Source organism: Sarcophilus harrisii, chromosome 2, assembly GCF_902635505.1.
Source record: "Sarcophilus harrisii chromosome 2, mSarHar1.11, whole genome shotgun sequence".
In the NCBI taxonomy this organism is placed as follows: domain Eukaryota; kingdom Metazoa; phylum Chordata; class Mammalia; order Dasyuromorphia; family Dasyuridae; genus Sarcophilus; species Sarcophilus harrisii.
The window spans coordinates 446,709,686-446,724,267 of record NC_045427.1 but is presented as its reverse complement, the minus strand read 5'-3'; the positions used below and the strand labels follow the sequence as shown (position 1 = coordinate 446,724,267).

General features: G+C 36.2%; 1 protein-coding gene across 11 annotated transcripts in view; it reads left to right on the top strand.

The window, feature by feature from the left end:
- The window catches only part of STRBP (spermatid perinuclear RNA binding protein), a 153,665-nt gene that overhangs the window by 129,123 nt on the left and 9,960 nt on the right, over positions 1–14,582 (top strand). For 7 of the 11 annotated variants that reach the window (XM_031954275.1, XM_031954268.1, XM_031954273.1 and 4 more), the window contains 2 exons: positions 46–90; positions 3,644–4,222. The exons of 1 other annotated variant lie outside the window; for it this stretch is intronic. In XM_031954275.1, coding sequence (XP_031810135.1) covers positions 46–90; positions 3,644–3,720 — 122 coding nt within the window. In that variant the 3' untranslated portion in view covers positions 3,721–4,222. Of the gene's footprint in view, positions 1–45; positions 166–3,643; positions 4,223–6,909; positions 8,027–14,582 lie in introns of those variants that run through there. 3 more of the 11 variants (XM_031954271.1, XM_031954270.1, XM_031954272.1) reach the window with 3 other exon arrangements.

The window sequence follows — 14,582 nt, the reverse complement described above, 5'->3', positions numbered from 1 at the left end:
TTTAATTTTTCAAGCCTTGATCTTTTATCTCATTGTTTACTCTAGGTTACGGCACACCCTATGGCTATAGCACAGCTGCTCCAGCCTATGGTATGTACAACCTCTTACTGACCTCTGCCATTCCTGACTCTATCCCAGCAGTTCAAACTCCAGTTTGATTTCAGGGTTCGTATCAATTAACTAGAGGGACCCTAAGAAACTCAATTAGTATGGTGACCACACTAAAATTCACTCTGAACAATGCCATAACCTTGTGGTTCTTGGTTTGGTTGGAGTAGCTTCCTTCCTTTGTTGCTTTTATTGGTTGTTTAAGGACTGCTTGTCTAACTGCCTGTATTCTTATACTGAATTTGACTATTTTAACGAGTTCTCCTTACAGCCAACTTACACTCCATTCAAAGACAACCTCAGGGCCACAAGTATGTGATGCAGGATTAAATTCTGGGGATGTGCAAATTGTATAGGCTGCTCTCAGTTGTAGGTAACCCTAATTAGCTGTAATACTAATGAACCTTAGTGATAAGACTTAGGGAAGTGCAATAAAAACCAGGTAGCAATTCATTTCTTCAGAATATAAACTGGGAGTTAAATCCCAGTGTAGATTAAAGGTCTAGAGAAAAGAATGAGAGGATAGTGTAATGGGATTTATTCTGTCTTGGGAGCCAAGACACCAGATTTTAAATCTGGCTCTACTGAAGTCATCCTCTGACACTGGGCAAGTCAGTTTTTGCTTTCCAGGCTCCATTTTCATTTTCTCAAATGAGGCAATTGGACTCGGTGATTTTTTTTCAAGGTCCTTTATAACTCTCCATAATCTCACTGACTGGCTGTTCTAAAGAGAACATGGAAGTTCTAGGGAAGATTTCAGTTGGCTGGATGAAATCTTCTTTCACCACTGAGTAAGCAGTAGAAAGACTATAGCCAATCATGGGTTTGTCCCACCTGGCTCTTTTGGTAACTTTGAATGAGGTTTATGTGGTAATGGAGGCAGAACATTTTGGAGTCAGTAATGTGGTCATACATACTTGCCCTAACTTGGGCTCCATGTTTTTGAAATTAGTTGTTTGAAAAATGTCTATTGTGGGGCAGCTAGGCGGCACAGTGGACAGAGTACCAGCCCTGAAGTCAGGAGGACTTGAGTTCAATTCTGGCCTCAGACACTTAACACGTCCTACCTGTGTGACCCTAGGCAAGTCACTTAACCCCAATTGCCTCAGCCAAAAAAGGAAAAAAAGAAAAAAATGTCAATTGTGTATGTGTGTGCACATGTAGAGAAGTGAGTAGTGTATTTAGAGTAACAGGAAAAATCTTTAACGTGATCACTAGCAGCCATATTAGGTAATGCCCTTATCTTGGTGCTTTTATACTTTCTACTTGCATTTACCATTTTTATGCCTTTGACTTAAAACTACTGTCAAATGGAAACCTTTTTTGATCCTGTTATAATTGTCATACCTATCATAGGAATTTGTATTAGTATATATTCCCAATAAAATGAAAGACGCATCTTGGCAGAATATAATAAAGTCCAAATGGATTTTAGATGTCTTTTAGTGATCAAGTCCTAGTTTTATCACACATTATATCTAGAGTCAAAAGATCTGTTTTGAGTTATGACTTTGCCACCTGCTGGACGCAGGTCTGTGAGATAGAGAGGACAATTATTCACACAGTGATACAGTGTGATCAGGTCTTAGAGTCAGAAGATTTGAGTCTGTTTTCTGGTTCTAGCACTTAATAGTTCTACAACAACTCTAATTTTGTCATCTGTAAAATGGAAATAGAATAATGATGGTGATGATGATGATGATAAAATGGTGGGCCTTCAAACATTGTTGTGAGGATAGTATTTACAATATGCCATGGAAGTGACTTGTTAACTATCTCATAGACTTGGAAAGATCAAATGAGATCATATTTGTAAAGCTCTACATGCAGATAAGTTTTTCTCCTAAAACACTATCTGATGAAAATTTTAACATTCAACAATTCCTTCTGATAATCAATTATTAGGAATATTACGTGTAGGGTCCTGTGTTCTGTTTCTTTTCTTTTTCTTTTTTTTTTTTTTTAAAGGATTCCTGTTCCCATCCTTCCATTTCTTGCCAAACTAGGGTACATAATAAGTATTTTTAGAAATTTTTTTTCCTTGTCTCACACATGCTAGTCCAAGGACATAACAAATTATCACAGACAAATGGGGAAAAAATGATAAAGGTATTGAAATTAATCTACTGAGTTCATGAATTCTCTTTTCAGTAGCAAAAGTTTTGTATTTCTTTCCAAGCTTAAAATTTAAAATCTCCTTTATTGTCTGGTTTTTAAATTTCTCCTACTTTCTAATTGTCTGCTGAAAATAAGAATGATCAATGAGAATAGAAAGTTTCAAAGTTAAATGTATACATTCTCATTTGATTCTTATAATCTTGCAAAATTGGGGAAGTGATTTGACTCCATTTTACAGATGAGCAAACCGAGTTTTAAAGAGCTTAACTTGCCCGTGTTTGACTGGTAAATGGTAGAAATTAGTACTGAAATCTAGATTTGAGCTCGTAAATGAAACATATAAACACAGATTGAATGATTAGTATAGGGGCATCATACACTTTTCTATACCAGTTTTATCCTCGGTCCAAACTATATTCTTATTCCTTCCATTGCTCTTTACCTAATCACTATTCTCTGTCCTGTTAACACTGTGCTTCTGTCCACATAGAGCCTGAATTGCAAATGTTCCCATTCTCTTTGTCCCATATAACTGACTTCAAAAATGTGTGATATTAAGATGCCCCCATTTTTCCACATAAAGAGGTTTTTTTTGGGTTTTTTTTTTTTTTTTAAAGAAATGTTCTTGTGATGCAAAACTACTTAAATGGCGCTTTCTTTTGGCTGTAAGGGAAACATGTCTTTTGGCCTTTGTAAAGCTGTTGCATGTTGGGAAACGTTCCTCTGATCATCTGGTGCTCTGAAATACCTGCTGTTGCTGCTTTGTGATTTCTATATAGGTTAAATCTGAGCAAATAGAAATAGGAGCTGATTTTCAAAACCTATCTGAGTATGCAGAAGTTTGCGAGGCCACAAGAACTGATTTAATCATGAAATTCTTCAGCAAGCCATTAATCTTTCCAGATTTGCCATGCCAATATTATTGTTATGTTGCCCTCTCCTTTGTTAAGGATTCTATTGGTTGGGGCTTCAGTAGCCCAATTAGCTAATCTCCAGAGAGCAGAGTTGGGCTTGATTTTCACAATTTATTTTGGTCCCATAAAACATAACCAAACTTTTGAGAAAAGCCATTTGTATTTTGAAAGTGATTTCAGAATTGCAACCAAATAGTATTACTATTACAAAATAGTATCATAGTAAGATCACTTACTTAAATTTATGTTTTCGGGGAGGGGAGAGAAAATTTGTATTTTTGGGGAGGGGAGAGAAGATGAATCCCAAAGCAGTCATTGTCAGGCAAAGTATCATACATAATAAAAGAATTCATTGGTGATGCCAATTGCTGGACCTCTCCTAAAACCAAATGCATTGACTGACTAATCTGGAAAGGGTTAATAATATTACTGTTAAGAATTTTTAACCTGATTTTTGGATTGTTAAACTCATTTGGAGTCCTCTCCGTTTCTTCTCTCTGTAGGTTTACCCAAGAGAATGGTTCTGTTGCCCGTTATGAAATTCCCAACTTATCCAGTTCCCCACTACTCATTCTTTTAGCAAATGGCTGAAGTTAATTCCTATTGATTGAGCAACAATCCAGTCCAGTCCCGAATATTAGAAGAGAGAACAAGCCTTTTTATCCGGTTTCCTTTGAACATATAACTTGCGCAAAAATGATTTGTAAAGAACATCTTTTCCTACTTTTGATTTTTTGATTTTAAGAAATGCAAATTTAGTTCTCTAAAACTTGAGGAAAAAACACACGCACACACACTCAAATATGTGCGTGTGCACGTGCCCGCGCGCACACACACACACACACACACACACACACTCCTCTACCCCTTCCATTCCCTTACCCCCAACAAAAAAACCTAGTTCTGTGAAACGTTACCTCATTTTCCGATAATAACTTATACCAGCCCTTCTGTTCTAGGGGAAAAACTAGCCGCTCAAAGTTTGTTTTAAATGAAGTCTCAGATTATGTAAAATTAAATTTGTGAAGGATGTATAGAGTATAAAACAAGGATCACAAATAAACTGTTTTTGTTGTAACACAGAGTAATGCCTGGTTCCTGATGCAGTCATCTAATCTTGGCCCAGGGTTAAGTCATTCAGGCTGCAGTTATTTATTTATTATTTATTATGAGAGAAACTTAATTTTCAATTCTGTAAATCCTCAGGCGTGAAATCAGGCCAATGAAATTAGGATTTGGCATAGTGTTTTAGCTTATTTTTTATATTTGCTATCTGAGCATAGTTAAAACTTCATAGAGCTTAAAAATAAAGGACATAGTCATAACTCAATGCTTCATAATTTAGTAAGGTAGAATTATGGACCCTCACATCTCTAAGCAGATTGCCAAAAATAAACCAGAAGACAAAAAAAGATGTTGTTAATGGTAGGTGAACCCTTAAAATTTGTAAACCTACTTTGAACCAGGGATTAATACCCTCTTCCTCTGTCCCAATCTGAGTTTGACTAATTTCTGTAAACAGAGGATTTCTGTTACATGTGGATATTGCCCAGAGATGAGAATTGGGAGATGACAGTAAGGAGAACAATATAATGGTTTCGGAGTTCAAGGCAGTTTGTTACAGTGGAAAGAGCCCTGTAAGAGTCAAGGAGTCAGGAGCCTTGGATTCAAGTCATGGCTCTATCATTTAATGTGTTTTCTTGGGCAAGACTTTACTCCCTTTAGGGCTCAGTTTCTGCCTCTGTCAAATGAAGGTTGGACTAGACCATCTAGAAGGTCCCTTCCATTTCTAACAAACAGTGAACTATAAAAGATGACAAATCAAGCAATCAGCCCTCTTGTTCTTGTGGCCTTCACTCTGTAAGCTACTGTGTTCACTCCTGGGACTTTACAGGCAGAGCTGATTAGCAATTTTCCTTGGATTCCATGAAGGGGTTTCCTTTTTTTCCACTAATTCTTGGAGATCAAAGCAGCAACAAGGTCCCCATGAAAACTTGCTACTCAATTGTCCCAATTCTTGTTGAGTGCTGCTGTGGAAAGTGACAGATTTCAGCCATGGGTCAGCATTTCCTCTCAAACGAAATATTTGAGTCGGTGTGGGGTCGCGGCCTTGAGACAGTCCACTTCCATCATGGTCACAATGGGAAAGCTCTTGTTACTGTGACTAGAGAGTAATGACTTGTTTGATTTAAGAAATTCACCCTCTCATGAAGCCAAGAGTTTGAACCTGTGAGGCCTCCAAACACAATGGCATCTCAGGAATGGGTTGATTGTTACTCTTGGTAGCATAGACCCTTTGGAATGTGGATAAATTCTATAAATCTGCTGTTATTCATCTTTGCCTTCACTAGCAGTGGGTGATACTTTAATCATACATATCATTTTTGTTGAGCACAGACCACAAGGGGGTAATTTCAAAGAAAAATTGTAACAGTGGTTTTGATTAAATTCTGCTGACCTATGGATGAAATAAAGCCATCACTGAGAAGAAAAAGCATGGCTGGTAGCATCCAGTTTTTAAAATTAATCATCCATTAGAATTATGTCTTCTCTTTCATTTTGGAGTCCTTACTAATAACTGATGTCTGCAGCTATATTGTTATTTGAAATTGACCGCCCAGTTACTTAAAATTGACCATCCAATTTGAGTTCCAAGTTCTAATCTAGAAAATTCTTTGACATAGCTCATTTGGTGTACTTACCAGAGCCCTCTACAACTCCAAGAAAGGGAGCTGTGCTCTTTTCCAACATGATGGCAGTCATTTCAAACGATTTCTACAGAGTCCATTCCTTTTCTCCTTCCCTCCCCTCCTCCTTCCTCCCTCTCTCCCTTCCTATCTTCCTTCCTTCCTCCCTCCCTCTCTCCCTCCCTCCCCTCCCTTTTTCCTTTTCTCCCTTTCTTCCTCCCTTCCTCCCTCCTTTCCTCCCTTCTTCCCTCCTTTCCTTCCTCTCTCACTTTTCCCCTCCCTTTCTCCCTCCCTCCTTTCTTTTTTTAAATTTTGTTGTTTGTTGGGAGTTACTAACCACATTGTAAACTTGCCCAGTTGCCGCATTACTTTACATTTCTCTGCTTTTACTGAAAATGAATGAGCTGTCAGTTTCCTAGTAGAAGTGTTAACCCTTCTGCAAGTTCGAACTTTTGAGAGACTATGATGAGTTCAAAGTGTCCTCTTCCTCCCTCCCTCCATTTTGTAATGAAAATTCCACTTACAGCTGAAAGAGCAGAGAAATCTAAATGGAGCCCTTGGCTCCACTAAACTGCTGGAATTAACCGGAAATTTTCTCTACTCTTTTCCCTGTTGTAGGTGGTTTTTTCATTGACAGCCCCTATTGTCAGCCTCTGAGCGTCGCACCTTTTATTATACACTTGGGCCCTCAAGATTTCTTCTCTGACTTCTAGAACCATCAGGTTGTGTGGCTCCAAATGGCTATTTCTCTGTCTTGGTCTTGAGAGCAAATGTGACTTAAGGCAGCTTTCAATTCCACAACTTTGGTATCTTCCTTTTGAAAGTGCTGATTTGACGTGAACTCAGATCTTTTGATGGAAGAGCAATACTTTGACTCAAAGCCATGAGGGTCTCTTTCCTCTTTTGGGAAATTCAGCAATAGATGTATATACAGTACTTCTTATATCCTTGTAGCTTAGTTTCCAGTTAGGAAGTTGAAGACTTAATGTAGAATTTGTAGCCAGTGTTTGAGCTCATGAGCCTGTTAACCTCTGCTGGTTTTTGTTTTTGTTTTTTGTTTTTTTTGTGTGTGTTTTTTAAAGTTTTTTCTCACAGAAACCGAAGAGTTGAATTCCTAACTGCGTAAGTTAGCACCAACAATTCAACAAACATTTATCAAGTGCCTGCTTGCTGTGTGCACACACGTGTGTGAAGCACTGTGCTAGGCACTTTGGGGAGGCGGGAATTTGACAAGTAACATCTAGTCCCTACCCTAATGGAATATTCCAGACTAGTGGGGTGGGGTAGGGTGTGGTAGAAAGAATCTTGTTATTTCTCAGTCCAAAGCAGGTATCTTTCTTGAAGCCATTTCCCCTGCACACTGGACAAGCTTATGATATTTCAGCAAGTAACACTTGAGTCTGCTAGAACTCAGGCAATGACTGTTCTCACTGAGAGTAATTTGGTCTTTTTGATTCTGAGGATCACAGAATCTCACAGCCTTAGTAATATGTTGCAATGCCAGGAAAAATGATACAGGAAGATTTATGGTTACTTCTAGGGTGAAAGTAGTCATTTTTCAGGTATGTCTGGAGTTGTGGTCATCTGTACCTGACAAAATGAGCTAGTTGAGCTAGCTGCCAGGCCTTGTTGGCTTTATGAGAGAAATTTCCAGGGGATTTTTCTGGGGGAAAGAAGTACTTGAAGATCATAACCTAGTTACTTAACATTACAAATGGCAAAAGCTCTGAGGAAATACCTTCTGTTGTATTTCATTCACGTACTGGCATTGGCCCCTCTCTGTGTTGCAGGTTAATACTTTTAAGCAGTTTTCAGCCTATTTCTTTATAAATCTTTATGCGTGTTCTTCTTGGACCTTCGTAGCCATAGACACTTGTATAAAATAGGCTGAAATATAGTGGCTAAGCTGTGATCTCAGTATACAAAGGTAAGACCTTTTCTTTTCTGATTAAAGAGAAAATGCAACATTATAAAGCAACTTATACCCACTTGCATCTTTGACAATCATACAGGATGCACTTATTAATATATTAGATCTTAGAGATGTTAGATCTTTGTAAATGTCATGGTCTGAATGTGATATTTAACTCTGGCTTTTAAAAACATGCAGTTATTTTCTTTTGAAGATAGATAAATTCCCTGTTCCTGGGGATGTGTGTATGTACATATGTGTGTCTACATACAGAAAAGTGTATTCACATATATATACACATATATATGTGCATATACACACATATAGTAGTATGTATAGTCACACACAAATGCCACAAATATGCATGTAAGACACGTGCATTTATTTATACATGTATATATGTAAGTAAACCATGTGCACCGGCACGTATGTCAGATATGTATATACATGTCTGTGTATACAGTGTATGTTTATATAGTTACATATATGTGTCCTAAATATCTATACATATATGTATCCAAAGTGTGTGTATATGCATGCATTTGTATTTCAAGTATGTGTGTGTATGTATATGGACATTTGTATCCAAAGTTATGTGTGTACATATACATATATACAAAATGTACATGTGAATGTACATATATATGTATAATGTGCATGTAAATTAGATACATGCATGTACACATCTTTAAAAAGAATTGTGAGATGGTAAGAGCAAATCCATCCTCCAGTGATTTCCAACATCAGAGCACTGTTTAGGGCCTGCATCTTGCCGTTTTGAAAATTGGAAGGTCAACCTTGGTGCTCAGAATTTCCCCTTTTCCTCTCTTACATGCAATGCCACATTTATATACACTGAGGCTCAAATGACCATTTTCTTAGGGGACAGCAAGTTTTTTGAGGAATGAAAATCCACATTGTTCATTGTCTGTACACATGTAATCAGAATAGTAAGATACCTTCAGTAAAACTTACAGATACAACAAGAAGTTCTATAACTTGAACGTAAAGCCAACTTGGAAAGACTTTCACCGAGTCAAAAGACTCATGCTTTGGCCATGTTGGCTTTGCTAAGACTTAGAATGATGAAAGTCTGTTCTGTAGAAGCCACCTAGATTTAAGATAAAAAAAAATTTATCTTAACAATTTTGATGACTTATTTTCCATTTCAATATACTAGCTTGGTCTTAATTTAAAAAAAAAATAGGAATTGGACCAGATGTTTTAATATGTATTTTTTTTTTTTAATTTCAAGCATTTCTTGTGGAGTAGCAGTTTGAAATGTATTTGATATGTATAGATTAAAATGAACTTAAGTTTTATATTTGCTTCTAAGTAGCAATTTTATTTCTATTATGAATTGTAAAGTTGCTGGAACAACTTTTTGTTTTTTCCATACAGAATCTGTACGTTTTATATGGCTTTGAAATTCAGGGTAGTTTCTTACATATACTAGCATAAGTTTGGAACAGCTGGGTGAAAGACTTAATACTTATAAAAACTGGTCTGCATGATATCTGAGCACAGCAGATTTTGAGATAGCTTTTTAATTGATTGATCATGAAAGGTAAAAGAAATAGGTATTTTGAAAACTCTTCTCAGCTAAAACATGCTTTCCCATGGGCAAGTTGACACTTCTTTTTTGTTGTTGATTGTATTGTTATGATTGTTGTACAAGTCCCTAGCCTTTGAAAAATGATATAACAGTAGCTGTGAAAGATATTACCGTTCTGATGTTCAGATCCCAGATCATTGGTAAATCAAGAATGTTCATTGAGTCCAAAGGTGTTATTTGCTTTTGAGATATTGCAACACACTGGTTAAAATAGACAAGAATCCAAGTCTGCGAAATGATTTTAAAAATCACTTAGCAGTGTGACATTCTTAAAAAGGTACAAGAACGTGTTAGTGTATTCTCTGACCATGTTTTTTGGTGAAGGAGATAAAGTGCATTGAGAAGTTGAAAATTGCATCTATTGGGAAGAGAATTAAACTGTAGGCCCCTTCTGCCTCTAGAATTTGATAATTTTCCCTCTTTGTCTGCTTGATTTTCATGATATGCATAAGTAGATGGGTCTGTTTAGAAAATTAAATACAGAAATTCAAAACCATATTGTTGAAAAATGTTCAGACTAAAAATTTTTGTCTAGATGAATAATGTCTTCCTAAAAATTTTCCATTTATCTTTTCATGACTTCTTGTAAGATCTCTTATTCTCTTTTTCCCTCAATCAAGATGATTCTGTTGAATTCAGAACCATTGTCTAAAAAGATGGACATCTTGCTTCTGGCTACAGTTTTCTTAGCAGAGTAGAAGTTGGAGTTTAAATACTAGTGGAGAGTTAATTTCTTGCTGGAATAGGTCCTCTTTTCTTACTGCTTGTGTAAAGGATCTTTTTTCCAGCAATTGTTTATACACGATTTAATAACTATCTTCTTTCTGTATAAACAAGTTGACTTTTAGTGGCCTTTCCTCTTGATTGCTAAATAAGTTTATAGTTATAAAGCAAATGAGTTTTACCCAAAGATTCCATTAGATCTAGATTTTTCCAGGATTTATTCCACATAGTAGCTCACAACATTTTACTTGTTAATTGTTTTATTTTCCTTTAACAAAGTGAGTACAAATTTTGTACTAATCCTGAGGAGTATTGCAGGAATTGAATATTTTTGACAGAAATGGAACTAGATAAAATAGAGAGCAAATGAAATGGGGGAGGAAGAGCAGCAACAGGGATTTGGGACGGGTGGGGGAGTATGGAGTGTCTTTATATTTATTTGTTAAATAGAATGCATTTAAAAAAATTTTTTTTAAAGAATTTTCTGACATTCTTCCTCCTCATTTTAACTGAATATGGAAGTAGGACCCAAGAAGATTAAAAAATTTGCTTAGTGTCAATATAATAATTGAGTATGTGTTAGTACCAAGATTCAAAATATATCTTAAAAAGCTAGTTTTTTTTTTCCATTCCTTCTATGCTGTCTGTATTTCTGTAGACTTTCTAGTTTTGATGCTTTGAATCATAGAAAAGGAACTTTAAACCAGTTCTGCCATTTTAGAATAGTATAATCTGATTCTCCTTAGAGTGAGATTAGATGAGGATCTCATAGAATGCCCTGACAAACTCAGAATAGATAGTGCCTGGTTTGTTCTTGGGGTTTAAGTACTAAAGACACTAAAAGTGTGGATACTGTAACTAATGATTCCTTTTATCCCAACTTGATCCAAAGGAAAGTACTTGAAGTAAAAATTTCGAGTATACAAGCAGCAAAAGTGAATTTCTTGACCTTGGCCAACTCACTTTACTGATGGAAGCTAATAATGATCTTTCTGTTTAGCTTCCAATTTCATTAGGTATAACTTCAAATAGTGCTTACTTGGCAACAAAGAATACAATGAATCCAATTGGGTAGAAATTTGACAAAACCATTTAGATTCAAAATATGAGGAATTGTTTTAATAATAGTAGATACTATAGGGGGAGGGAGGTTATTGTGTTCCTCATCTCTGAAGGTCTTTCTTCTTCAAGCTGCATTTGAATAATAATTGAGGATGTTGTAGAGGGGATTTCTCCTCAGCTATAGGTTAGACCAGAGAATGCTGGAATTCAGACCAGGCCCAAAATTCATTGTTTTAATGAATTGAATAGATTTGTTTTAGTGTATTTTATGAAGTAGAAAATCAAAACTATATGTTATTCAGTTGTTTTAGTCACGTCCAGCTCTTTGTCACCCTGCTTGGTGTTTTCTTGGCAAAAATGGTTTTCCATTTTCTTTTGCTCATTTTACGGATGAAGAAACCAAGACAAAGTTAAGTGGCTTGTCCAGGGTCACATAGTAAGTATCTGAGGTCAGATCTGAACTCAGGAAGATGAGTCCTGACTCCACACCCAGTATTCTAACTCTACTGTTCTGCCTAGTTACTCAAACCATGTGTTAGGCCCTAAAGAAGCTCAGAATACATTTGTGTTGGGAAGCACTCCTAGAAAGATAAAGACTAAGGACTGGTTAGAGAGGTTCATAAACCCCACAGTTAAGGTTTTGAAGAACTCCTTAGCAACTGGATAATTATGTACAGCTGAAACACCCTGTTATTATTTAAAAAAAATTTTTTTTAAATCCAGAGTAAATGTGTTTTTTAGAAATTAGATAATATCTCCATCTTGATGGAATGTTATTTAGAGTTGTATAGTAGAAATAGCAATGGATTTGGAATCAAAAGATTTAGATTGCAATTACACCTGTAAAACTTGTTACCTGTGTAACTTTAGGCAAGTCACTTACCTCTGCGCTCCATTTACCTCATTTGTGAAATGAGGAAATTGAACTTATATGGCCACTGAGGCCTCTTCCTTCTCTTATGATCTTATCAATCTCTTGGTGCTAGTAGGTCTGGTGCTAATGTGCTTTGAGAAAAATACATCTTCCATTGAGAGGTTACTACAATAATAACAAAAACCAAAGACTCAGTGAAAAATAAATGCTGAGTATGATTCCTGGATTAGATTTGGAAGTCACTTGTTCATGAGTTAATTCTGAATGAAATTTGAATAGTGGAACAGCCTTATATGTTTTAAGTGTTTATATGTTGGATTTCAAGACAAAGAACAACTGCTTTTTAAAAAGAAGTAAATTCTTTTTTTTTTATTTTTTTTTATTGAAAATTATTCAAGTGGCGCCTAAATGGTGACTTGTTACCAGTGCTGTAGAAGGCATTTGTCAGGTACTGGACTAGATTCAGTAAACAACAAGATATGCCAGGGGATGAGAATATAAATCAATTGAAACAGTCGCTTCAAGAAGCTTACAATCTATGATGGGAGAAGTAGGGAGATGATATATAAACAGGATAAATAAGTACAAAGTAATTTGAAGAGAGGGAGTACTCATGATTGTGGAAATACAGGAATACTCGAAGAAAGGTAGAGGTTGAACTGAATTTTTTAAAAGGATAAAGATTCTTACTGTTAGAAATAAGGGGAAGGGAAAGCAGAGGGAAAGTGCATTTTAGACATGGAATACAGCTTGCTCTGCTATTATAGCCTATAAAGTGTGTGTTCTGCTTTTTTTTATGTTTGTGATTTTTCTGAGATCCTGATGATCTAGCATGTAATCAATCTTGCATAAGTTCCATGGCAGCCTAAATAAGATTCCTGTTCAGAAATTTCATTGACAGTAGCAAATACTACTCCTGACTCCCAGCCCCACTCCCACAAATATTTAAGTCTGTAATATCTAACTTGTTTGTTTTTCTATTGAATTTATTAGTTTCTCATAATAACATTAGCTCAAATTTATGCCTATATAGGTATTTATAAAAATTTCATCAAGGGCTTGATGGCTTTGTTAAATGTTACAAGTATATCATAGATATAAGTATGCTGAAATTTTAGAAAACAATATAAGAGATCTGAAGGGAAAGGCTATTACTTGAAGAGTATAGGACATGTTTTGCAGGTAAAAAGCTCAAAAAGTTGATAAGGGCAAAGTGTGGGAGGAACTAAATAATACTGGAAAACTTGGGTGGCATCAGATTATGAAAAATATTGAGTGTCAGACAAAGAAATTTGATTATTAATCAAGAGAGCCACTGAAGATATAATTTTTTTTTTTAAACAAGGAAAATGCCATTTCTAGGATAGTAGAGGGATTTTGTGAATAATAGATTAAATTGGAAAATGGAGATAGGGAAGAGAATGAGAAATGTGTGAGGTAGAATGCCATCTAAGAAATTGTATGTTCTCCTGAATGCAAGTGCTGCTCTCTTTGTTCTCTTTGGCAGGTCAAGATAACTTGATATATTTATCCTCAGAAATGAGGGCATTTCTTCTTGTGATGGGGTTGGGGTTCTTGCAGGTTTCTCTAATACACAAAGACTAGCCTGGGCATCTTGGAAAAACAACAAAAACCCCCAATAAACCTTTCAAAAGAGCAGTTTAGTTTCAGCCCTTTATTAGTCACTGTAACAACCAAGAAGAGCTAATTAAATGAAACTCACAGAAATTGCAATCCTTGAAGAAATTGTAGGGCAGCTCCCTATCTTCATATACGGGTTTTAGTTTCTTAAGCGGTTAGATGGAGCTTTTGGAACTTCCCAGCTGCCTGAACGCTTCCAAAGTGATTGGGAAGTAAGAAGTCTGTTGTCACGGTCTTTAAATGAAGTTTGGGTGAACAGTTTTCAGGATTGATGTTGAGGGGCATTATATAATTTTAGAATTTAGATCTTAAAGGTTAATGTATTTGAATTCCTTCATTTTACAAATGAGGAAATTGAGAGGAAATGACTTATTCAAAGTCACACAGATAGCAAATTGCAGACACAGGTTATGAACACAGTGCTCTTTCCCTTAGGGTAATGTTTCAGGTAGTTGCTATAGCTAACTTTTATGATCTTTTTCAGGTCTGATTGTATAATTAAATTGGTCCCTTTTTTTGGTACATGGCTGTACTGGAGTTTCTTCAGAGATAAAATACAGTGTAAATTCCCCAGATGAATGAATAGTGAAGTGAAGAAGCAGGAAGCCAGGACTGGAAATGGGAGGGCAAGACTTTGAACTTAAGAGTGATGACTGAGGGATCTGGGAGAGGTTGGGATCAAGATGAAACAGTAGGTCAGAGGCCCCCAGAAGCCTGTTCTGGGGGAAAAGAAGACCTTGAAATAAGGCCGGAAGCTTCTTAACATTTTTTTCTGTTGTAGCAGCCATTTGGCCTGCAAAGAATCTGAACTTGTCAGGATTGCAGTAGAAGGGACTTGTGTGTAAGGTGTAGGGATGTAACTAAATTGTCTCAGAGGCCCAAACTCTTGAGATTTCACAATTCTATGGTTTCTTTACTTGAAACTTAA